General features: G+C 43.8%; 1 protein-coding gene across 1 annotated transcript; it reads left to right on the forward strand.

Annotated features, from left to right (window-relative positions):
- Positions 1-20: 20 nt before the first annotated feature.
- st3gal2 (ST3 beta-galactoside alpha-2,3-sialyltransferase 2) lies at positions 21-25,320 on the forward strand (the record flags this gene model as incomplete). Its single annotated transcript, XM_080761169.1, has 8 exons — positions 21-37; positions 69-573; positions 7,786-7,845; positions 9,655-9,788; positions 15,238-15,417; positions 15,740-15,785; positions 16,985-17,104; positions 17,351-25,320. The coding sequence occupies 8 exons, from the start codon at positions 21-23 to the stop codon at positions 17,522-17,524; spliced, it is 1,236 nt and encodes a 411-aa protein (XP_080617295.1). The 3' UTR covers positions 17,525-25,320.
- Positions 25,321-25,557: the final 237 nt, after the last annotated feature.

Here is a 25,557-nt window from a genome sequence, read left to right on the forward strand (position 1 = left end):
GCAGGCCCAGGCGTCGGGGCATGGCCATGGGGGGGCCGCATCCCTTCCTCCACCCTGCACCGGGACAGGCGCTGGGCCTGGTGGTGGGGGGGCTGGGGGCCGTCCAAGGGGTCTGGCGGCCGGCTCTCAGAGCTCCGGCCCTGGCTGAGCGGAGGGGCGGCCGGGGGAGGAGGAGATGGTTCCGGGGCAGGAGAGAGAGGAGGTGAGAGGGGAGGAGGAGGAGTGAAGAGGTGTTCCCTGAGAGTTTGGGTCCTGCTCGGCTCGCTGGCGCTCGTCTTCCTCACCTCGCTCTTCTTCTCCGTCTCGCTGCGCGGGGGCGTCGGCTTCAACTACCTGGAGCCCCCCGGGTGGGAGGAGTCGAGGCGGGTGAAGCTGGTGCCCAGCTACGCGGGCGCCCACCACCGGCTGTCCTTGTCCCCCGAGACTCCCCCGGAGAAGACGTGTGCGTGCCAGCGCTGCGTCGGAGATCCCGGGGTGTCCGAGTGGTTCGACGAGAGCTACGACCCGGACGTGTCGCCCGTGTGGACGCGGGACAACATTCAGCTGCCCTCCGATGTCTACTACTGGTGGGTGGTAAGTGACCCCGAGCATTTTTTATTCACACGCGAATGGGAGTTCACTTTAAACTATAGCAATGTAGATGCTTATTGTAAAAACACAGCACATTAAAGTATTTGATTAAAAGTGTATACCCAAGGGTATACACTTTAAAACCAATGTAATGATCTGTATTTGTCTTGCTGTCGTGATCGTATGTCAACCCTAGCGTTGCAGTCCTGCCCCCTTTCAGAACGACGAGGGCACCAGGAAATAATTCCCCATTCATTTTTCCCATAGACGTTTCCAAAAGTATTTATTAAAAGGCATTTAAGCCTCGGTATTGGGGAAGAACAAATAATTAGAAAGAAGAAAAACTGTAAAAACTGTTCGGCCCAAAAACATTTGTTTTTAGTGTCATGATTTGTCAACTCAGCTGGTAATCCAGCCTGACGGCATGTCGCAAGTTCGAGTCCAGACGAGCCTGTCGGCCTTTGCCACATGTCTTCCCCCCATCTCTCTCCCCCTTTCTTGTTTCATTTACTATCAATAAAGGCAAAAAACGCCCCAAAAAGTATATTAATTTGTTTTAAATAATAAAACACCATAAGACATGTATACACACATTTGGGCTGTCAGCTCACCTCTATAATCCCATTCGAATTTCATTGCTTTATTATTTGTAATATTCGAAAGTTTACATAATTCATTTTAATTTAATTATATAGCCTACCGTATACACAGAATATCAAGTTTTTATGCACGTTCTGTGCACTAGAGGGGCCCCCATGCAAACGCCAAAGCTATCTTTTCAACACGACATGTATTAATGATTGGCACGGCAACAAAAGAAATAATAGCGTATAATATTATCTATATCTATATATAATATCTATAATGCACTTCACAGTGCACAGTGAACTTAGAGTAGACTTAATGAAGTTCATGAACGGTACAAGTCCAAACCAGCGATGCAGCAGTTGTTTCTCTATTTTAACAGAACAGTGTGGCTATCACGATGAACAGGCCAGCTATGAATAGTCTGCAGATTATGGTTTCTCTAACGTTATTTTCCCATTTTTGGATGGAAATTAGGCAAGAAGCGGCCGGGGTGATTTCACAGCGGTAGTTATCCACACGTACTAGGCATCCTACGGTTTTATTTGACAGGACGTGCATACACGTCCTTGGCTTCCAATGTGTTTAAAATCGATATGTCGATGCATGGTCATCTATATGATCCCTGATCTGACCCATCCCCTCTCACAGGTACAATGCATGGTCATCTATATGATCCCTGATCTGACCCATCCCCTCTCACATGTACAATGCATGGTCATCTATATGATCCCTGATCTGACCCATCCCCTCTCACATGTACAATGCATGGTCATCTATATGATCCCTGATCTGACCCATCCCCTCTCACATGTACAATGCATGGTCATCTATATGATCCCTGATCTGACCAATCCCCTCTCACATGTACAATGCATGGTCATCTACTGTATATGATCCCTGATCTGACCCATCCCCTCTCACATGTACAATGCATGGTCATCTATATGATCCCTGATCTGACCCATCTCCTCTCACATGTACAATGCATGGTCATCTATATGATCCCTGATCTGACCCATCCCCTCTCACATGTACAATGCATGGTCATCTATATGCCAGTCAGTGTGTATTCCTGAATGGGCTGCTGGGCGGCTTCTAAAGCTTGTGTTGTTGCGTATGGCCTGACAAGACAAATTGAACATGTCATCCGAGAGAGAGCACTTAATTAAAGTACTGTGCGTGTGTGTGTACAGTATACATGCACCCATGAGCTTGTGAGCGGTTGGCTGGCTTCTTGTATAGGATATTCATTCATGGACAACACAATGTTTGTGTTGTCCATTATTCTAATGTCATTTTATGATTTGGCTTTTCTTTTTTTCTTATATTGCTCTGTAAAGCACTTTGAGCTGATTCATAAACAATTCCATACGCGTGCGTGCGTGCGTGCGTGCGTGCGTGCGTGCGTGCGTGCGTGCGTGCGTGCGTGCGTGCGTGTTTAGCCTAATCTGCATGTGCTGAGTGCTGTGACCACTGTTCCATAGTTGTGTCCTTGAGCGTCTGGCCTGGACTTTCTTTCCAGCACTGAAGCCAATGTCCAGCTAATGGTAGAAAAGTGCTAACACAGACCAACTGCTGCCAAGCCATTAGGTCACACTGCAACAGCTAGGGAGGTGAGGGGAGAGACGATGCATGGGTGGGAGGGAGGGAGGGGACAGAAGAATAGAAGTAAGGGACAGGCGGTTTATAAAGAAGATAGAAGATGGGGAAAGGAGAGATGGAAGGAAAGGAATGTAATGGAGCTGGACAGTATAATTAACAACTTAGCATCGCTATTTTGAGCATGACATTATTGTCCCACTGGGAGGAGACCCCGGGGCAGACCAAGGCGCAGTTGGTGGAAACACACTGACTCACTGGCCTTGGAACGTCTCGGAATCCCCCAGGAGGAAGTCACTAATGTTGCTCTGGAGAGGGAAGTCTGGAGCACTCTGGTGGAGCTGTTGCCCCCGCGACCCGACCACGGATAAGCGGTTGAAGATGGATGGATGGATGGATTATTGTAATATCAATCATTTCAAAATTATATATATTTAGATACCGTAGGACATAACATTCTATAGTGTATACTCATAGTTTCATTGTACAGATATTATACTGTTAGACGGATGTTAGGTTCTTAGTGTACAGCTAAATGCCTAAATTGTAAATGCAAAAATAGCTGATCTACCAGCCCCAGTGAATTTGTAGATCAGCTTTATTTTGCTATTCGTCGTACAACAAAGTCCATATAGGGCCTAGTAGGACATGCATATTAGGCGAGCATTCTCAAAAATACGTCGACATTCTGCAAAAATAGAAGATACTACGAGCTCCAAACATGTCACATTGCGACCTGTGTGAGCTAGTGTATTTTCACCAAGGACGTTTGGTGTAGAGGAGGAAAAAGGTTTAGACCACTGGGGGACCCCGGTCTAAATCTTTTTCTCTTTGTGGGTGCCGTGGCACCCTGAGGTGCCCTGTTGCAAGTCCAGGGTGCCATGGCGGTGGCACCCTGGGGTGCCCTGACACAAGTCCAGGGATGCCGCGGAATACTTTGATAATATTTGGAATTAGTCAACATCACAAACTCACAACGCAATGAACGCGTCACAACATGATGGCAGCATGGCGTGGATGCCGGGGTTCAAGTGGTTAAAAAGTTATTTTATATCCATCGTAATGGAAACTACTATTATGTTTTCCTCGTAATCAATATGCTGTATCTTAGTGGGAAGGAAACGGCAAGATAGAAAGGAAGATATGGAGGAGTAACAAAGGAGAGCAGACAGGGGTAAAGGTGAAGAAAGCAGAATAAATAACACCGCTCCCTGAAAAGCCACGGAGTCAGCGCTCTCCTTGTTTCTCATTTTGATCTTATAGCCTTGGTGGCTGTGGTGATCATATCAGGGCCTGGGTGGCTGTGGTGATCATATCAGGGCCTGGGTGGCTGTGGTGATCATATCAGGGCCTGTCACATCCACACGCTCCACGGCCTGTATGTAGCCTGTCCATATACCGACCTGCCTATACCTAGGCCTTTTCACATGATTCATGTGATTTCACATTCAGGGATGCTGAGCAAGCTGCTGGGAAGCGGTGTGTGGGTCGGATGATTAGAAAAAGGTATTGTTGGAAGGGAGAGAGGGATGGATGGGGAGATGAAAAGGGAATGAAGGATAAAGAGTGGGGAACGAGAAGGGATGAATCGTTCACCTTAACTCATGTGTATGTGGTTCCACCGCCCACACCTAATCTACTCTGGGTTTCATCTGATGAGAAATAACAGTTACATAACCGGTAGGCCTCATTCACACGTATCAAACACCAATCAAGCAAATGTTTGGTTGTTTTTTTTTGTTTTTTTGGGCCACCACAATGCTTTTCCAATGGGAGTCACATGGTTTGACCAAACGTTTTTGTTTGATGAGGGGGGAGGGGCAGAACACCACCAGCAATCAAACACAAATGTTTGATCAAACCACGTGACTCCCATTGGAAAAGCATTGTGGTGGCCCAAAAAAACTAAACAATGACCAAACATTTGCTTGATTAGTGTTTGGTACGTGTGAATGAGGCCTAGGAAAGCAATTTACGAAGAGTTAAGACACAACTGCAATCACAGCAATCGGGAGGAGCTAATTGTTAGGACAAGGGGCTGTTTGATGGCCATCACGAGTCAAACCTCCGAAAGCTATTTTCTTCTACAAATGAAACACCAGCCAGGCCTGGCTGTGATTAGTATGTACACTGAAACAAGGGAGAAAGAAAGAACTGCGGAGAGTTAAGAGGCTTTGGAATTCTAAAAAGACTAATCAACAGTGGCTTAAGATTTTTAATTTAGATTCAGTGAAACACACGCAGAGAGAGGGAGAGAGAGAGAGAGAGAGAGAGAGAGAGAGACTGCTGTGTAGAAGACAATAGGAGGAACATAGAATTAAGTAAAAATATTGGAAATTGGAAATACGTAGTCCTACAAATGAAACACCAGACATGTCACAGGCACAGAATGCATTTCAGAAAGGTCAACGAAGCTATGCAGTGTGAGACCGGCCCGGCCTTGACAGCCCATACATCCACACAAAAAAAGTCTGATTGATTGTATTAAAGGGATAGTTCAGCATTTTTTTACTTAAGCTGTATGAAATACTTCCGATTAATATAGTGGTTGCAACTGTACTCAATGTATGCCTGAGTCCCGTGGTGGGAATTCTGCTCTGGTTTTGGTAGTAGTTCTAGTCATTCTGTTGGGGGCACAGGGGGCCACGCATTAAAAGTAAATGAATCCACAAAACTAGAGTAATTTGTATTGCTGACCTATTTCTACCATTTCTACGTTCATTGTTGACCCCTCGCAGGACCATTGAGTGCTTTCCAACGAACCCTTCCAAACACTAATGTTTTGCCACTCAGTCTAGATGAGGGGTGTGATTTTGCAATCAGAGAGGATAAGAGCTAAATCCACCAAACTATGAGGAATGCGGAAACCGGCATAAAAAGATGCATCACCTCAAAACTGAAAAAAATGCTGCATTCACATGGAATCAGGCAAGCGGTAGAACGGCAAAACCTTCTGGACCCGGCAGCCGTTACCGTCGCCGGTTCTGGCTGCCGGGCTGCCGTGCCGACCTGCTCCCGTCCACTAAAAACTAAAAAGTCCGGTTTCTGCTGTCTACCGCTTGCCTGACTCCATGTGAATGCAGCATTAGGCAGTCTGTAATTTAAGAAGCAGAAGGCAGCTGAGAGACAGGGAAAAACGTTTAGCATTGCTGCCCACCGAAACATCTGCCAAGAATTAGTATGACCCTGAACAACAGTGATGCACTGTGCCAGGCTGGCACTGGCATCTAGCAGAGATGAGAGAGAGAGAGACTGAGCAGGAGGAGGGAGAGGGAGATGGATTTTGACTGTCAATCTACAAGCTCACGACGCGTCTTCAGAGAAACCCGATCGCAACCAAACATAAAATGATCTCTTCTCCACTAGTCCCTCCCTAATATATATATATATTTTGTAATGTTTTTTTTGTGGCTTTCGCCTTTATTTTATATATTTTATGGAGGGACAGACAGTAGGCTGACAGGAAATGGGGAGAGAGATGGGGTAAAGGCCGTCGGGATCGGGAGTCGAACCCGCAGCACACTGCCAGACTGGATTACCAGCCAAGGTGCCTGGACCACTGAGCCATGGCCCAGGCCCCTCCCTAATATTTTTGTCTAGTTTTTAATTTGTTGACGAAATAAACAACATCATATTTAGTCATAGTTTTAGTTATCATGGCTTAGTTTTTAATCGTTTTTATTTTTTGTCAGTGAAAAGTTTTCCCTCATAGTTTTAGTCGACGAAATAAATCAACACTTTTGTGTGACAAAGCAGTGGAAAGAAACCATAAAACGGGGAAATATGGAGATTACAAGATTCCCCTGCTGACAGCGACGACACGCATCCTGGACAGGAATAATAACTGTGTGTGTGTGTGTGTGTGTGTGTGTGTGTGTGTGTGTGTGTGTGTGTGTGTGTGTGTGTGTGTGTGTGTGTGTGTGTGTGTGTGTGTATGTGTGTGGGCGGGGGGAGGAAGCATACTGTATACATGAAAATGAAAGCGAACGAGAGGGAAAACGGCATTAATGCCAGTGGTGGTGGGTGGAATGCAGTAGAGAGAGAGAGAGAGAGAGAGAGACAGAGACAGAGAGAGAGAGAGAGAGAGACAGAGACAGATAATAGGATTAACAAAACAAAAAACAAAAAGGTGTTTGATGGAGCAAACCGCAGTTGTGGGAAAAGTATTCACATTTCTTTTACCTATAAGTAAAAGTATTAATCAATACTGCAATGTAGAAATGCTCTGTGCATGTCTTGTACTCGTGTACGCAATATATGCACGTACACAGACATATGTGCATTTTCTTTTTGTTTGCAGACGCTCACGGAAATGTAAATAAAACACATTGAGTTGTTGACACACTTAAGCTCCCGTCTGTGCCCAGATTTGACAAAATGAGGGCTCACAGACAGCGTCATAAATCTGCCAACAACAGGGAATCTCATAACAGAGTGTCTAAAATGTAAAAAAGATATGGCTGACTTTTAGTTTTTACTCTTTGTTGCTGATAGAAATTATGATCAAAGAAATATGTTCAAATATGTTCAAAGACCTTCAAATCCATGCTGCCACATGGCAAAACACAGCCGGTGAACCTGCATGGCTCTTAAAGGGAGTGGGAGATGATACTTATACTGCGCCTTGTTTTGAACCCAAATTATGCACAGTTTAATTAGCCAAACTGCTGTTGGACACACTCGAATGCACTTGTGTTATGCACTTTACTCCTTGTGCCGTATACCATTTAAATAGGGCCCTATATCTCTCTCTCTCTCTCTCTCTCTCTATCCCACTCTCTCTGGTTAAGGTTTGCATTGCTTTGTAATAATAATCAAAATCTACAAAGTAACTAGTAACTAGAGATTTCAAATAAATGTAGTCTGAGATGTAGTGGAGTAGAAGTAAAAGCATTGGAAATTGGAAATACTCAAATACCTAAGAATTTTACTTAAGTACAGTATAGTTAAGTAAACTATGGTAGTTAAGTTGGTTACTTTCCACCACTAACGATACCCTGCCTCCTTCTACCCCCCCCCCCCCACTAGATGTTGCAGCCCCAGTTCAAGCCTCACAGTATTCAACAGGTGTTGCTGAGGCTGTTCCAGGTGAGTGGGTATTATATTATATATGAGTCTTTCTATGTTCTATGCACTTAGTGTAATTACTTACTCGCTGTTAACCCATTTAGGACTGAGGCCGATTCTAAAAAGAAAAATCGTTTTTCATGTCAAGGACCCCAGAATTACTTGTATTTGGCCGCGGACCCCCATCTGAAAATATGTTTTTCCAGGGACCCCCCCAGAAGCAAAACGTTGAGTTAAAACGTTCGCTCGGAAAGAATGTATATATTCAAAGATTTGCGACACATTTTCAAGATTTTTCATGAGCTTGTAGATCTGCTATTTTTAAAGCATAAGTATAACATAATGCTTATAACACCAAAAGGGGTTCCCGTCCTGAATGGGTGGCTGAAGGGAAGAGAGGAGATAATCTTCATTGGTGTGACCCACCTCATTTCCTTTCAAAAAATAATGTTTTACGGACATGCTTTTCTATTAAAATGTCACAGTGGTTCTGCATGAAGATGTTCTTTTTAAAACCTCCCGGCTTAGCTCAGGGGAATTCCCCCTGGACAGGAATACCGGTAATCAATTATTTACCCTTGTAGGGTAACATGAAGAATTTAGGACTCTATTATGGGCAGGACGATCCATTAGGACTGTGATAAAGGTCAGGCTATGACGTGTACTATAACAGAGTTATAGAGGTAGTTCACATCCACTGTGACACTTTCACATTTCCCACTAGTATTGTTGTATAATTCTTAAAACGAAGTTGGCATTGGATTTCCAACTGGCATTGTTGGCATGACCGAGACGAGAGTGACAGATGGAAAGGTGGGAGAGGCTATCATGTGTCCTACAGTGGAGTTATAGACATCCGCTATATGACATTTTCACATTTTGTTCTAAAGGGAATTTGGCACTGCATTCGCTGTTTCATTGTTTCATTCTTGAAGGGAAGTTGGCACTGCATTCATTCACTCATTCCCCGCTGGTATATTGTTTCATTACTGAGACAGACAGGACGACAGGTGAGAGAGGGCTGGGAAGAGAGGGGCACAGAGTTGGCACCATTCACCAGTAGTAGCACCAGGAAGGAAGAGGCACATTTGAGTCTGGAAGGGTCAAAGTCATCGTCACTCTCTAACTCAGTCGTTCACAAACATTTCAGGTCGAGACCCAAAAGAGTGATTAGACGTTTTCCTGGGAGGCAAGCTAGTGAAAATAGCAGATTTACAAGTGCACAACGAACGGTTCGCTTCCTGCCGCGTTGCGAGCTTGTACAGTAGATAAGCAATTTTTCACTTCAGATCAGATTCAGATTCAGATTCAGATACCTTTATTTGCCATTGTGTAAAACACATAGGAATTTGCTTTGACATTTGACATGTGTGCATTTCTTATTTTTTTCCCACATATAACGAAAGAACAACAACAACACAAAAAACAACACCGTGCAGGAAGTATAAATATAAAGGTGACACCCCCTAGGGGGCAGGGGTGGGAGGGAAACCAGAGTCATTTAGCAGCCTGGCGGCTGAGGGGAAGAAACTCAGTCTGTGACGGACTTTTGTAGTCTTCAGCAGCCGCAACCGTCACTTAAATATTTCACTAATTAAAAAAATATATATATATATATATATTTATGGTATTTCTTACATTTGTTTGTTTTAAAATTATTATATATTGTTATTAAAATATTTTTGAAATTTAAATTGAATTACTAAAATGGGATTTTGACTCGAGTTGTGACCCATAAAAATGTATCCGTGACCCACAAATGGGTCCCGGCTCACTGTTTGGTGGAAACTAGCCTTTGCATAACACCCATGTGACTCTCGTTTGTCCCAGGTGATTCCGGGCCGGTCGCCCTACGGGTCGTGGGATCCGGGCCGCTGCCTGCGCTGTGCCGTGGTGGGGAACTCTGGCAACCTCCGTGGAGCCGGATACGGACCGACGATAGACGGACACAACTATATCATGAGGTGTGACATGGTGGTGTGAACTTATAGATAGATGTACTGGTGTGGAGGGATGGAGAGAGAGAGAGAGAGAGAGAGAGAGAGAGGTGTTGAAGTGGCGAAGGAAGCAGGGAAAGAGGAAGGTTGAAACTCAAGTGTAGTGGAGGCAGGAATGGTGGATGTGCAGGAATGGTTAATAGTGATAGAGAAGTGATGAGCAAGCCCCCCTCTATTGCAAAGAGAGACAATGGTTCTCAACATATGGGTTGGGACCCATGTGATTATTTTTTTGGGGGGGGGGGTCCCCAGATGACAGTGAAGTGACAATTTAACATAAAAAAAAGAAAGAAAAGAAAAAAGACCATTAACAATTTGACCGGCAGGATTCAGAGTGTTTTTCACCATCCTTTGAAAAATCATAGAATATTCTGCGTCACTCCATTCAAATGACGCGCACGGATGTGCTGGAATAAGAAATGACCTTAATCCTGATCCGCAACAATCGGTTTGAAAGCTACAGGCTCTGGTGTAGAACGAGCGCTGCACCCCTGGAGGAAATGTATGTGCCCTGATTTAAAATACCATGACCCTCCCTCTGAATGAAAATAAAAATCCAGCACTCTCCCCAAGTGATTAAACAATCAATCACCCTCCCCTAACATAACCTCAGTAAAATTATGCCTAAAACTCTAATCTTTATTCCTAACCAGTAAAAGTAGTGTTTTCCCACAAAGTCGAGAACCACTGCTGTAAGAGACGGATTGAAAACACATTGAAACTGTGAATGGGGAGATACAAGCAGAGGACAGATGCATGTTGAATGGGGAGATTCAATAGCAGAGGACAGATGCATGTTGAATGGGGAGATACAAAATGTCTGCGTGTAGAGCAGGCAGCTACTTTAGGTCTGGCCAGTTCTACAGTTCATCCAAGTCCATATAGGGGGGGGGGGGGGTGTATCGATGTAGTGAGGTTTGATATCACACCATACATAATAGGCCTAATCATTATTTTATATAGTTAATCTGCTGGGTCACTTGAACAGACATTGGTCATTCATCTAACTAAGTGGGGAATAGTGTTGCTTCCCATGGCAGATCTTGTCACTGGTCATATCCTCTGCAAAAAAGTTAGGTCTGAAGTCCCGTGTCATTAGCAAACTGTACTGTGTCGCAGTCTTGTGCCCTTGCAGACTTGACATCAGTCAGCGCCACAGTACGGCACACCGAAGTCCGCTAGTGTCTGGAGTGTTGACATTTGGATTCAGTAACAGATGAGAGGAGAGGGAAAAGGGAAGCATAAATTACATTTGACAGGGGCCAGTGATTGTGTACAGCAGGGGAGCTACTTTTAAAATGGCCAGCTCAACATGATCTACCCACCACGGGAAAAAGGAAAAAGAACCTGAGGGAGGTTTGGAATAGTGGTGCTGGTGTTACATATAAGACAAACCGGGAGCTGCTGGATACGCGCACGGCTCATTGAACAGGTTTGTGAAGAAAAAACGTTTTGTAAAATGTAGGAGTTTAGGGAGTTGTGCACGCATGATATAAATATAAGAAACCATCCATCAGGAGACCACCAAGGGGAGGAAATTTAAATTTCCTATTTGTTGATAACATGTATCATTCTTATCTGGGGGCTTTTTTGATAGGCCTTTAATGATAGGATAGTGGAAATGGGGAGAGATGGGGAGTGACATGCAGTAAATGCCGTAGGGATCGGGACCAGGGGGGCAGTCAGACAGATATTTTGTGAAGCCACTAAGGAAATCGGGACATCCTGAAAGTTCATATAATGGCCTGTTGTGGCCTGTTGTGGGCCGAAAAAAACCCCAATAGAGGTCCATGTATTTGGGCCAAACTTCACCTAGACTGTATTACCTTAATAAACATGGTCATGAATACTTTCTGCTTCCAGTCATTATAGTTTAAAGTCTCAATTCTCATGTCATAATATTATTTTTTGAAAATTATGGTCCCATTTATTAAAAGAATGACCATAAAGTCGCGTATGTTCTGAGGGGTGTGGCTATGATCATACAGTCTATGATCGGGAGCCACCCCCCGTTCGAGTCCCGCCTCGTTGTCTGGGCCAGCCAATGGCCAGCTGGGCCCAAACGGATCTAGAAAGATGGCGATTTACAATTCAAGGACTGACTGGCTTCATTTTACGTCCATATCAGACCCGGCGAACGGTTTGTCCGTATTTATTTTACAGTCTATGATCGGGACTCGAACCCGAGCCTAGGAGCCCAGACAGCTTTTTATGCTACGTTGATAAATTGAATACATGGGACCACAATGGAAACAAACGACTTTTTTGTGTTATCCTTTTAGCCTTAATGTCTGACTGTACCACTAATAAAGTATTCAATCAATCAATCACTCAAGCTCCTGGGAAGCAGGAGACAGCACTCAGACGGTGGTTCTGGCAGACACACTACTTGTACATTTATGGAGTGGTTTTGCCTGCGGTTGAGATACGGGAACGGATCTGAATAGATACTGGAACGGATCTGAATAGATACGGGAACGGATCTGAATACGGTGCCATACCGTAATGTGCACGTGCGTGTGTTGAGGAGACCGACAACCAGTAATGGAATGGAAACCCCTGTTGACCGGGACCTGTTGGGCTGCTGTATTGGGGAGTTTTATGTATTGTGTGGCTTAGTGGCTAGTATGATTTATTCCATCCACAACTCACAGGAGAGTGTGGCCGATGGATGCCTTTGGTACAGTATGTCTAATATTGCCTACACTGTCTCCTAGCGCCCTCTGCAATGTCCCAGTGGCTGAAAAGCGCAAGGTGGAAAGTACAGGTACAGAGGGTTGCAGTGTTGCTTTCGTCGACTATGACGAAATATGTCCATCGACTACCTTTTTTCACTGACGAAAACTAAATGGAAACTAAGCTATGATGACTAAAACTAAGAGTAAATATATTGACAATTTCGGCAACAAATAAAAACTAGACTAAAATGTTAGGATGGGAGGGACTAGTGGACAAGAGATCCAGTATAAGTAAAAGACACGAGTCATTTTACACTTGGTTGCATGCTGAAAAATAGACGCGCCGTGCTGTGACGCGTTGTGAGCTTGTAGATCGTCTATTTTCAGCAACTGTCGACAAAAACACAAAAACATTCCAGGCGACTAAAATGTGACTGAAACTTAAATGCAAAGGATTCAAAAGACTATGACTAAAGCTAAAATCAAAATTGGAGCATTGGGGATGGCTCTGCACTGCAGTGCTGCTGGCTACAAACTATTGCAAAGCTCATTGAGCACAGCTCCAGGAGAGCCTAAAGAGCATGTGGGCGGAAAAGTACTCACATTTTGTACTTGAGTGAAAGTATCAATACTGCAATATAGAACTCTGTTACAAGTAAAGGTCTATTCAAAATGTACTTGAGCAGTACAAAAGTATTAGTATCAAAATGTATTTAAAGTACTAAAAATAGAAAGTACTCTTTATGCAGTAGATCGGCTATTTTCAAATGGCTGAATTTGGTGATTTTGTAATAATAATCCAAATCCAAAACAACTAAAGTTGTCAAATAAATGTAGTAGTAAAAGTACAACATTTGGATCTGAGATATGTAGTGGAGTAGAAGTAAAAGACTTGGAAATTAGAAATTCTCCAGTAATAGCAGTATACCTAAAAAATTGTAAATGTACTTAAGTTACTTTCCACCACTGTTAAAGAGGTACTCATTTCTCTTCAAATATAATATATGCATGGTCCTGGAAGATAAGCTCCTTCCTCAGGGCTCTGAGATGTTTTACCGCAGCAGTGAGCGAGTGCAGAAAGTAGGCCTACTTTGTGCCTATAAATAACGGGACTTGGACGTCCAGGACCACATGTGAGATCAGACATGGGCCGACGGAACATACTGCATGCTGCAGGATGGCCCCGTTAAAGTACTAAAATGTATTCTACATCCTGACAGTTTTCTGAAAAAGCTATGTTTCTATGTCAGTGGTTCTTCGATTTTTCAAAAATAGCAGACCTACAAGCTCGTAGCGCGGCGCGCTATGAGCTTGTAGATCTGCAATTTATCAATAGCTAAAGCATAACATAATGCTAACACCAAAAGGTGTTTAACCCGAATGGGTTAAAAGGCCATGCCCATAACGCTTTGTATGATATTGAAAGTAATTCAATATTCATATTACTTATAAACATATCTTATCTTACAATAAATGCACCGACTCTGTACATGTGTACGTCTGTAATCCACAAACTCGAGAACCATGACTCGCCCCCACCAACTTCAAATTTGGCGCACGCATATTCCCCACCGCCATAGGGAGTGCAGTGCCCGCGGCCTTGAGTCGGTCGGATATAGACAGCTGTCCAGAACTGCCAGAAAAATGTCCAGGCTCTGCCATGGCCATTTGATTACTTACTCAGTCCACTTTTCACAGTCACTTTGCACTCTTCACATGTTCTCCACAGACGTTTACCACTGCAACTGTACGTATGGGCACAAAAGGGACAAAGGACAGACAGATAGAGAGCTCCATATATGTGCATAAAAGGGACACAGGCAGACATACAGGCGGTTAAAACGGGTGCTATGACAACAGATATAAGGGATATTGTATTGTTTCGGATATTGTATCGTTGCATCATTTCCAAGTAGGTCGGTGCCCGGCGGGCACAGGTCTAGTATCATAATACAACTGTAGAATTGAAGAAAACACAGCCAATTATTTTCTGCACAAACATGTCAACACTCAAATGTGTGCTCTACCCTTGCATAAGAACAAATAAGTCAATAATCTCAGAATCTTCTTGTGTACGTATACTTACTGCGTAAGTGGTGTTTAAGTGAATGAGGCCCAATAACTAGGGGGAAAAAAACAGATCAATTACTGCTACACTGACAAAGATCTTTACTGAAGAGTCTTACAAAGATTAACAAGCTATCAGAGACATCATTACCGTCTGCCTGCTAAAGGAATGCAGAGATGAGGGCAGGGCTGCAAAAGAGAACAGGGAGAAACTAAGCCAGCAGCTGGGAGATATCTGAATTAACCTCTGCGCTCTCGCGTGTGTTCAATGAAAGCAGCAGGTGCATTGCGTTTGCATTTGAAGGCCAGTGAAGGCATCTCTTTGGTTTGGCTCTGTGTTCCGTTTCTGTGACTCTTTGCATTTGTCCATTTGTCAGTCACCCTGTTCATACTGATATTGATCTGTCAGTCAGTCTCAATCAGTGATCTACATCTTGGCTGCAGTTATAGATCCAGATCACAATGAATGCTGCTTCTTGGCCTGCCAGTGCCACGGCTCTGACTGGCCCCAGGAATTGAGGGATCGCATGCATGTCCCCCTCTTCTCTGGTTGTCTGTCAAATACGGAATAGAGTATACAGTTTTATCATACGTTTTCAAAGCACTACTAGATTGGCATCAAAATATTAGGGATGTGTAAAAGTACATAATGATTAATCTCTCTCCTGTAGGATAAACCTGGCTCCTACACTAGGCTACGAGGAGGACGTGGGCAGCCATACGACGCACCACTTCATGTATCCGGAGAGCGCCAAGAACCTGGCGGCCAACGTCAGCTTTGTCCTGGTTCCTTTCAAAACACTGGACCTGCTCTGGATCACCAGCGCCCTGTCCACTGGACAGATCCGCTTGTGAGAGAACACACACACACACACACACACCAGCTTTTCAATGTGTACACTGTAATTTTATAGAGGTATCTAAAGAGAAAAAATATGTTTCTGAACGTGCCAAGTATTATTTGGCTCCCGGTGCGAGATTTGGCTCCGGTGCGAGATTTGGCTCCCATGAAAGTGTCATGGCGCAGCCCAGTCACGTGACCATGACACTTCCTTCTCTAAATCCTTGCTAAAAACCAGGAAGAAACTCTTCTGCCATGCCTAGATGACAGAAGTGTGGATATAAGTGTCTGTTATACCTTTTCCCTCTCTTATCTCACTTTCCCTCTTTCAGTACCTACGCTCCAGTGAAGCAGTTTCTCCGTGTGGACAAAGACAAGGTATAATGTATACAATATACTAGTGTTTATTTTTTCATATTTTTGTCATCTGAAATGTTCTAGTGTTTAGTTTAGTCTACTAAATGTCATTCGGCGGGCCTTGATGGCGTTGTAATGGCAGATTTTAGACTTGGTTGCACTCTAAATAGCCGATCTACAAGCTCACAAGTTGCAACGTGTCGCAAGCGCACACACTGCACACACATACGGTACAGTACAACTATGAACACATAATGTAGTGACCCTGCTTTGCTGCAATCATATCATCTGTTGCTCTAGTTTATGAAGGATCAGATCATAATCCCTCCCATTGTTTTTAAATAATCTTCTGCTTGCTTGCTTTTTAATCCATGAAAATCCATGAAAATATGTTGAAAGTTTCACTGGAACAAAAACAACACCCCCCCCAAAAAAAGGATTTCATACACCCGCACCATGTAGAAGACCTATTAAGGCTTATTATAGTGCTCTGAACAAGCATTAAAAGTCCATAGAATTGGCATCCATCTGACGTCATTTCAAAAGCCAGATGTTGGTGGCGCTAGCGGCCCTCAAAAGAAAAAATATATACATTTTAAATCTTATTTGAAATAACCAAAACCTGTCCACAACCGTCCTCTGAGACACAGAGGCAGAGCGACTAGGCAAAAAAGGGCAATAGAGAAGACCAATTCTATGAAGTCTTCGGCCTGGGCTGGGCCGTGACTCATCGGTTCAGGCACCTTGGCTGCTAATCCAGTCTGGCTGTGTCCGATCCCGACGGTCTTTACTGCAGGTCTTTACTGCCATCTCTCTCCCTATTTCCCGTCAGCCTACTGTCTGTCCCTCCATAAAAAATATAAAAATAAATGCAAAAGCTACAAAAGAAAACATTTAAAAAGGATCATGTCTTCTAGGCACCTGAGTGATGGCCATTTGGAATGCCTGGGATTGGATTAACAAACATAACATCTATAGTGGGTGGGGTGCGGGTGCGAAGAAAGAATCTATAGTGGGTGGGGTGCGGGTGCCAAGAAATAATCTATAATGGGTGGGGTGCGGGTGCCAAGAAAGAAACTTCCCCACGAGTGGGGAATTAGGATGAATTCCCCATTAGTTAAAATGCGATTCATAATTAATTTCACAAATTTGGCTCTGTATTTCTCAGATTATGAGATATATTGTAAATACCAGTTATTATGTTTGTGTATTCCATCCAGGTCCAGATCTTTAACCCAGCATTTTTCAAGTACATCCATGATCACTGGACCAAACATCATGGACGTTACCCCTCCACTGGCATGCTGGTGTTGTTCTTTGCTTTGCACGTCTGTGACGAGGTTAGTAACACTTCGGTTTGTCTCGGTTCAGTTCAATCATTTGAGCTTTATTTGCGTCAACTACTTAAACCCTACTGTACTTGACCGGAGTACCTCAGGGGTGTATACTCAACCCACTTCTTCTTCACACTTCTCCTCGCCAAAAAAACAAATATAAGCTGAGCTCATAACTCGTGAGCCTGTAAATCTGCTATTTGTCTTTCTTTTGCACATACAATATGCTCTCTCCCCTCCCCGCCTCTGTAGGTGAATGTGTTTGGTTTCGGGGCAGACAGTCGGGGCAACTGGCACCACTACTGGGAGCAGAACCGCTACTCTGGAGAGTTCCGCATAACTGGCGTCCACGATGCCGACTACGAGGCCCAGATCATCCAGCGGCTGGCCAAGGCCGGCAAAATCACCGTATTCCGTGGGAAGTAGCCGACACGTCGCCTCAAATACCTTAGATTTCATGTTAGAACGCTGGCTTGGCTCGGAATGCTATACAGTAGGTGCGGCTTAGAGTGCATTGTATATTCTTCCTTTCACTTTGCAGCAGTTTTTGTGAACCCAAGTAAAGAAATGAAGTGGAGCGAGGAGCAAATACAAACTACTGCAGCATCAATGGAATCTGTGCCAAGCGAAAGAGAAGTTGTATCTTTTAAAATGTTCAACTGCTAGTGAAAAGTGTTACAGTAGGGAGATTCCCTAATTATCTTACCCGGGGAAGAATCTCACAAAAATGGAAAACAAGCTGTTCCAAATGTCTTTCATTACTGTGGGACATGAGACTTAAACGTCTGAAGAAAAAAAAGAAAAAGGTGCACTCATGCATGAGTGCTGAAATGATTACCACTCTGCCTCGTCTTTACTGAGGAAGGCACTGAAACCACTAAAGAGCAACTGAACTGAAGGTAGGCAGCTTAGCTGCTACACTGGCTCGCTCACACCAAGGATATATATCGCATCTTAATGCATTAATAGCAGCATTGCCAGCAGGCCCTCAATACACAGAGGAAACACTACATTTGCTACTGAAAATGACACAGAAAGCAAGGTGTTGTTGTATCAGCAGACTATTCAAATCTAAGCTGGAGTTGTGGATATTGGCGAGCAAGTGACTCAAACTGTACATCTGCCAATATACAGTATGGGCAGTTGGGCACATACAGTACCGTACTGTAAGGGAACATATCAGGACTGAAGCTCCCCTTCCCATGCATTACTTTGCAAATCCATTGCAGGTACTTTGCCTTGGACAAAGAAAGAGTTGTGCCGGATCAACACAAATGTATAACGTTTTTGGTTTTGTTTCATCTAAACGTAAAAGCAACACATTAAGATACCGAAGGCTCCAAACAATGACTTTCTTTGTGCAACTGTGTGTTGGTTAGTAAAATAGAGGAGGTTCCTTTTCACATTCTCTGCCCATGCTGGTCTTTATCCTCTGTTCCGTTCAGTATTCTGTACGGTGCCACAGAAACACAACCAACACTCTCGCCCTAGCTGGCTGTTTTCACTTGCAGGAGGCTAACTGCAACCCTAGCTGGCTGTTTTCTCAGAGTCTTCAACAGCAGAGCCAGCAAGCCTGCCTGGTGCTCCTAATCCAAGTGACCACAACCCTACCACAGTTCTGCATCCTGTCAGTGTCTTATCTGGCTGATTAAGACTGTAGTAACGACGCCAAGTTCCCCCCCCCCCTCTCTCTCTCTCTCTCCTGGGATCTTTTTCATGGTGCTGCCTGCCAAGGCTTCACCGCAGGTGTATCACAATGCAGCGTACAGTCCCCCATCCACAGTTAAACGTACCAGCTGAGAGTGCCGTTTTCTGGACCGGCGTTCGGTCACTGTGTGGTCTGGCAGGGTTATATGACAGAGGAAGACGAGAGAGAATAGAGTGCCTGATCGAGCTTGGACTTGAGACTTGTTTGCGGTATTTTAAGACGAATGGAATTACAAGACGCCTAACCAAAGGAGGAACATCATAATCTACTTTTCGCCACTCTTCAACCCTCTTTGCTTACCCAGCTATACTTAGTGTGGTAATTTCTCTTTGGCAGCCCCAAAACTGTAAATGTAATGACTCCTCCTACTATACTGTTAACCACTTGTAGAGTGAAGAATTAATTGGTTAATTTGATATGCCGTTCTAAGCCTAAAGCCCTAGACTATCATACTGTACTCTGTCTGGATTTACACTTGTTGCTCAGACCAGGACTTTTTCTTTTTATTCTGTAAATATGATAAGAAGTTCAATATAAAAATGTTTCACACAAGTAGAAGGAAAACCTGAGCATTTAAAATGTGCTTTGAGTGTCAGTTGTAAATCCATCCGAAAAGGGCATGAGAGTTGTTCAAGAAGAGCATGCTTGTGGCTTATGAGCAGTTAGGCTACTGTTACTGGAGTAAACAAAATGCCTATGTAGGTCTTACAACAGTTACAAGTATGAAAAGTATTACTGGTTTGTGTATGCACTAAGTCAGGGGTGTCCAAAGTGCAGCCTGTGGGCCAAATGCAGCCCTGGGGAGAATCTTATATGGCCCACAGCTAATGGACATTTCCCAGAGTATAATTTGACAGTGTTCCTTTTTTTTTACCTTGCTCGTATGGTTACATTTGGTAATTGTTAAAGAAGGCTGAAAAAAGGCTTAGTTACACTTTTTGTTTACAGCACACACACCTGACAAAAAAACCATTGATATTAAATATTGATGATAGTTAAATAGAATCGTTTAAATATGTAGTTGGCCTTTGGGTGTTTTAATATTTTCTAATTTGGCCCCCTTTGAAAAAAATGTGGACACCCCTGCACTAAGTCATAGTGCTTATAGGACTATGTTCAAAAGTGTAAAAGAATATGTGGCCTAACACCTGTGTTTGAGTAGAAAATGTTTATGAGCCAAGAGTGCTAGAGCAGTGGTTCTCAACCTGTGGACTAGGGCCCACCGGTGGGCCGTGAGGATAGAGCAGTGGTTCTCAACCTGTGGACTAGGGCCCACCAGTGGGCCGTGAGGATAGAGCAGTGGTTCTCAACCTGTGGACTAGGGCCCACCAGTGGGCTGTGAGGATAGAAAATACTGTTCCTGAAGAAACAGTGTGTGCTCGAGTAGCTCGCCAAGTGCATTCTGATGAGATTTAGCCTCCCCCGCTCCCATCCCTCTGTCTTAGTATCCAAAGACGCATGGTACTGCAAGTGGGCTGGCAAATATTTGGCAAAACACCAAGATTTTAATCATAATATATAAAACATTTATAATATAAAAAAATGTCACAGTATTTTGTCTTGAAACAAGCATTCTACATTGTGCATCCCCCCCCCTTTTCTGCAGCATTACAGACTCTGGGTTGAGACCATACAATTATAATATATCTAGAGAGCGGATGAGAAGCGACAGGCCTGCCCCGCCCTGTAATTCACTTCAATGGAAGTCTTGGGGGCTTGGTTGAGACTTCCGTGCGTATGGGGTCAGACTCCCATTGGCTTAGGTGGCGTTTCATAGTATGGTCAAACTTGGCCAGCCAATCATGACTAAGTCGCGCAAAGGTCCTCATAGCCAACAGCAGCGATCATAAGCCAGGTTTCACCTGGCAAAAAAATCATAGTGATACCGATAAGAACTACAGTACAGTATGCACTTTGTTAGATCCATTGATACAAGCCAGGCCTTAATCGATACAATCGATTGATTGTAGGGGTGTAACGATAATACTAACTGCATAGAAAAATCAAATTTAATAAAAAAAAATATGTATAAGTATATCGATATGTAAACAGCAACATATTATGATTTGACTTTGTATCATGTCATTTTGCAATGCAAGTAATCGATTGTATCAAGTACTTTTAAGAAGAAAAAATAAAAAGGGGATTTAATTACATTTCCATTCCATATCTCTACACTATCGATAAATGTGTGAATTATTTGCGTTCATATCACAAGGTGCGGGTTTGTCCATGTGTTCAAATATAATGCCCATGTTTGCCAGAGAATCACTGTGTTTACTTTATATCCATAATAATAAATGTTTCCCGTAAACCTGCACTACCCACAAATGTTTCACACATATTTAATTTCTTAAATAGTTAGTGTATCGATTTTAAATCATGAATCGTATTGTACCGTTATCGCCATGAATGAACCAAAATTGTCCATGTATGTATCGTATCATTAACCATGTATTGTGATACGTATCGTATCGTTACACCCTGAATGATTGATCATTAAAATAAACAAACGGAAAATGTACACAGTAAGTGGTCAGACGGGTCATGGGCCGCAAACACTTTCATGATTTCCAAGTGCAGGGCTCTGACCTCTGACCCAGAGGAGGTTGAGAACCACTGACCTAGAGGAGGTTGAGAACCACTGACCATGACCTAGAGGAGGTTGAGAACCACTGACCATGACCCAGAGGAGGTTGAGCACCACTGACCATGACCCAGAGGAGGTTGAGAACCACTGACCATGACCCAGAGGAGGTTGAGTACCACTGACCCAGAGGAGGTTGAGAACCACTGACCATGACCCAGAGGAGGTTGAGAACCACTGACCATGACCCAGAGGAGGTTGAGAACCACTGACCATGTGGGCTCTGACCCAGAGGAGGTTGAGCACCACTGACCATGACCTAGAGGAGGTTGAGAACCACTGACCATGACCCAGAGGAGGTTGAGAACCACTGACCATGACCCAGAGGAGGTTGAGAACCACTGACCATGTGGGCTCTGACCCAGAGGAGGTTGAGAACCACTGACCATGTGGGCTCTGACCCAGAGGAGGTTGAGAACCACTGACCATGTGGGCTCTGACCCAGAGGAGGTTGAGCACCACTGACCATGACCCAGAGGAGGTTGAGAACCACTGACCATGACCCAGAGGAGGTTGAGAACCACTGACCATGTGGGCTCTGACCCAGAGGAGGTTGAGAACCACTGACCATGTGGGCTCTGACCCAGAGGAGGTTGAGAACCACTGACCATGACCCAGAGGAGGTTGAGAACCACTGACCATGACCCAGAGGAGGTTGAGAACCACTGACCATGTGGGCTCTGACCCAGAGGAGGTTGAGAACCACTGACCATGACCCAGAGGAGGTTGAGAACCACTGACCATGACCCAGAGGAGGTTGAGAACCACTGACCATGTGGGCTCTGACCCAGAGGAGGTTGAGAACCACTGACCATGTGGGCTCTGACCCAGAGGAGGTTGAGAACCACTGACCATGCTAGAGGAAACATGAAAGCATTGGTGTTGTGTAAGATCCAAATGTCTTGCTTGACGCACATCCTTATGAGATCATTCACATTGTAATGACATGACTGTAATTTACTTATTAGAAAATATTAAAACACCCAAGGGCCTTCTACATAATGTAAGTTCGGATTTAAACGATTCCATTTAACTATCATCATCAATATTAAATATCAATGGTCTTTTGTCAGGTGTGCATGTGCTGTATATGTAAATATCCCATACTGTTGGGAGGGCCGTTCATAATGCATTCAGATATGAAGCTGCGGGACATATACAGGGCCCCAGGGCCGCATTTGGCCCACGGGCCGCACTACGGACACCCCTGCTGTACAGTAGGTGTGGAGAGAGATATGTACCTCCTGTTCATATCAGCCCCATCATCCTGATGGGCTCCTGATTACGCATCCTGCGTAATATTGTATTATCTATTGTATAATAACCACACATTGACCCTTAACATATAGTCACTGTATTTCATCTGCTTTCAATATTTTGTATCTTGTTTTGCACATAATGGCATTTATATATAGGACGCTTTTGCATTGAGCTGGACTCATTTTGAAAATCAGACTGGCCGACGCCATGCAGTTATGTGTACAGACTGTACATAGACTGTGTCGCATCTCGCGCGTGTGGGCGGGGCAAAGTCATGCTTTTGTGCCTTGTCCTGCTTCTGGACACAGTTCTCCTAGATTGCCCCATCAGCAAAACACACCTGCTACCCACGCGCACGCACGCACGCACACACACACACACACACACACACACACACACACACACACACACACACACACACACACACACACACACACACACACACACACACACACACACACACACACACACACACACACACACACACACACACACACACACACACACACACACACACACACACACACACACACACACACACACACACACACACACACACACACACACACACACACACACACACACACGAGCTGTGCCTCGACTGCCTTCTGAGTTGTATACACCACCACACAGATACACATGCAGATACAAAGTCATATTTCTTCCACAAGAAGTAGGCTACAGTGGTCTCCAATAGTAAATTGTACACAAACATTGTTATCCACAGCAAGCTGTAGGCACATGAACGGAAATGCAACGTGACTCTATGAATTAGTCTTAGGCCATTTGCTACTAAATATATCCATCATATATTTATACTGAACTGGGTACCACAAAACAATGTGAAAAGAATCTTGAAAGATGGGAGAAAGGCTCAAAGGTCCCAAACCATTCAGACTAACACCAGAAACTCATTTTATGACAATAAAAAGCATATTTTGGCAGAGTTTGGAAGTAGGTAAATTGACTTTCTTGGAATGCAATGTTAAAAATCAAATCGGGGTATACGTGTATTTATTCTGATATGCTACCGTTGCAATGACAAACCGCACACAGTGGGGCTTACGGTCAAATAAATGTGAGAATCAATAAAAACCATTAAATAAGGCACCGTTCCCATAAAGTAGCTGCTGTTCCTGCATCGTTACAGGCGTTTATATGGTCTGCTCTTAGCCTGCAGACCTTTGCTCTTCAGCAAGATACTCAACTACATTACAGTACAATGTATCACTTCAAAGACTTAAGACGGTAATTTAGACCGCTGCTGCCGCACTGAAAATAGAAGTGGGGGAACGACAACGAGAGAGCAAGAACGAGAAACTTGTATGTGTACGAGAGAAAGGGAATGTGTGTGAAACAGCATGTAGAAGAGGGAATAGAACAAGAGAACACCTTCTACTGCTCTGTCCTAAATTAGATTGGAGTTTCACTGCAGCTCCACTAATGTGATGTATTTCTCTTACATCATTACATGTGACACACATTGAGTCCCCCCCCCCCCCCCCTCCCCCCGAGGCGTTCATAACATAAAGTAGGTCTCATCTCCTTGTGCTAACCTAACCCAATACATTCTCCCATAACTGTCAAATGTCTCCTTTGTATGGAAATGGAGTTAAAACATTTGGTCTTTATTGTCATAATTGCCTCATGACTCTGAAATTAGTCTGACTGCTATACTTTATAACAGAACAAAGAACTGACTTTGGTTGTAACTGTGTTATTGGGAATACCTGACTTGGGTTGTGAGTGAGCCGTTTCCCCGTCTCCATGTGTTAAAGAATTGATCCCTCAGAGGCTCAGACGAAAGAACAAATTACTTGATCGACTGATTTGCAAAATGTAAACTGATAGTATGCTCCTTCGTGTTTCATACAAGAGCAGATCTGTACCAGTTTAAAAACACCCAGACAAAAGCAGCCAATGAATGAGATATCTCCCAAGTATTATGATATCCGTCTTAAATTAGATACACTTTAAAGCTACTCACTGGCTCACTGTTCTAAATTAGAGCAGCAGAGAATAGAATCCTCTGTATACCAATAACGGAGTGACCCATTTATGGTGCTGCCTCGAAGGTAGCGGTTAGTTGCGCATCACCACCTAATGCAAGAGGGATTTAAAAGCATACTGGTGTGAGGGTGACTCCCTACTACATTACTTTTCAAAGCCAGGATTCCCAAAACAATCATAACAAGATCATCATTCGTTGTCCTGCTGGTTTCGATCAAGAATCATCTTAGTTGAGATGAGAAGTATTAAAAGTGTAGTGTACCCTTTCATTTTAAGTGGTATCTCAATGACAGGTCAGTCCGCATCATTGTGCAGGTCCTTGATTTGTTGCCTTGTTGGTTATAGTAACGATTGATGTATGCTTTGGTGAAAAAGCACCTGCGACATGTCACTCGACAATTTACTTCTGTTGGAATTTGGAATATTTTTGTCGTACGACATGCCACAACACTGTTACTGAAGCATAAATCAGGTTGAAGACTGCCACTGGATTAAACCAGTACACTTGTATTTACTACATTGAACCTGAATCATTGTGATCATCAAAGACTGTATCGTATTATGCTATTGAACAAATAAATGCTTCTTTAAACATGACTTGGTTGCTAACTCTCCAGTTCAACTCTACACAAAATGTAAAGGACTGAAACTACCTACTGCATGAGGATTTTTATTTTATTTTAGAAACAATCCTAGATTTTTCCTTGAAGCCGAGAACACACCGTAATGGGCTGAAAAAGGAAGCCTTTCTACTATGCTACCCAGGGCTTGACATCAAGGCTTGTCCTGTTGCCCGGGACAAGTAATAGGCCTACATCTTTCCAGAATTGCATT

Source organism: Protomyctophum bolini, assembly GCF_963924005.1.
Source record: "Protomyctophum bolini genome assembly, chromosome: 4".
Classification (NCBI taxonomy): Eukaryota; Metazoa; Chordata; class Actinopteri; order Myctophiformes; family Myctophidae; genus Protomyctophum; species Protomyctophum bolini.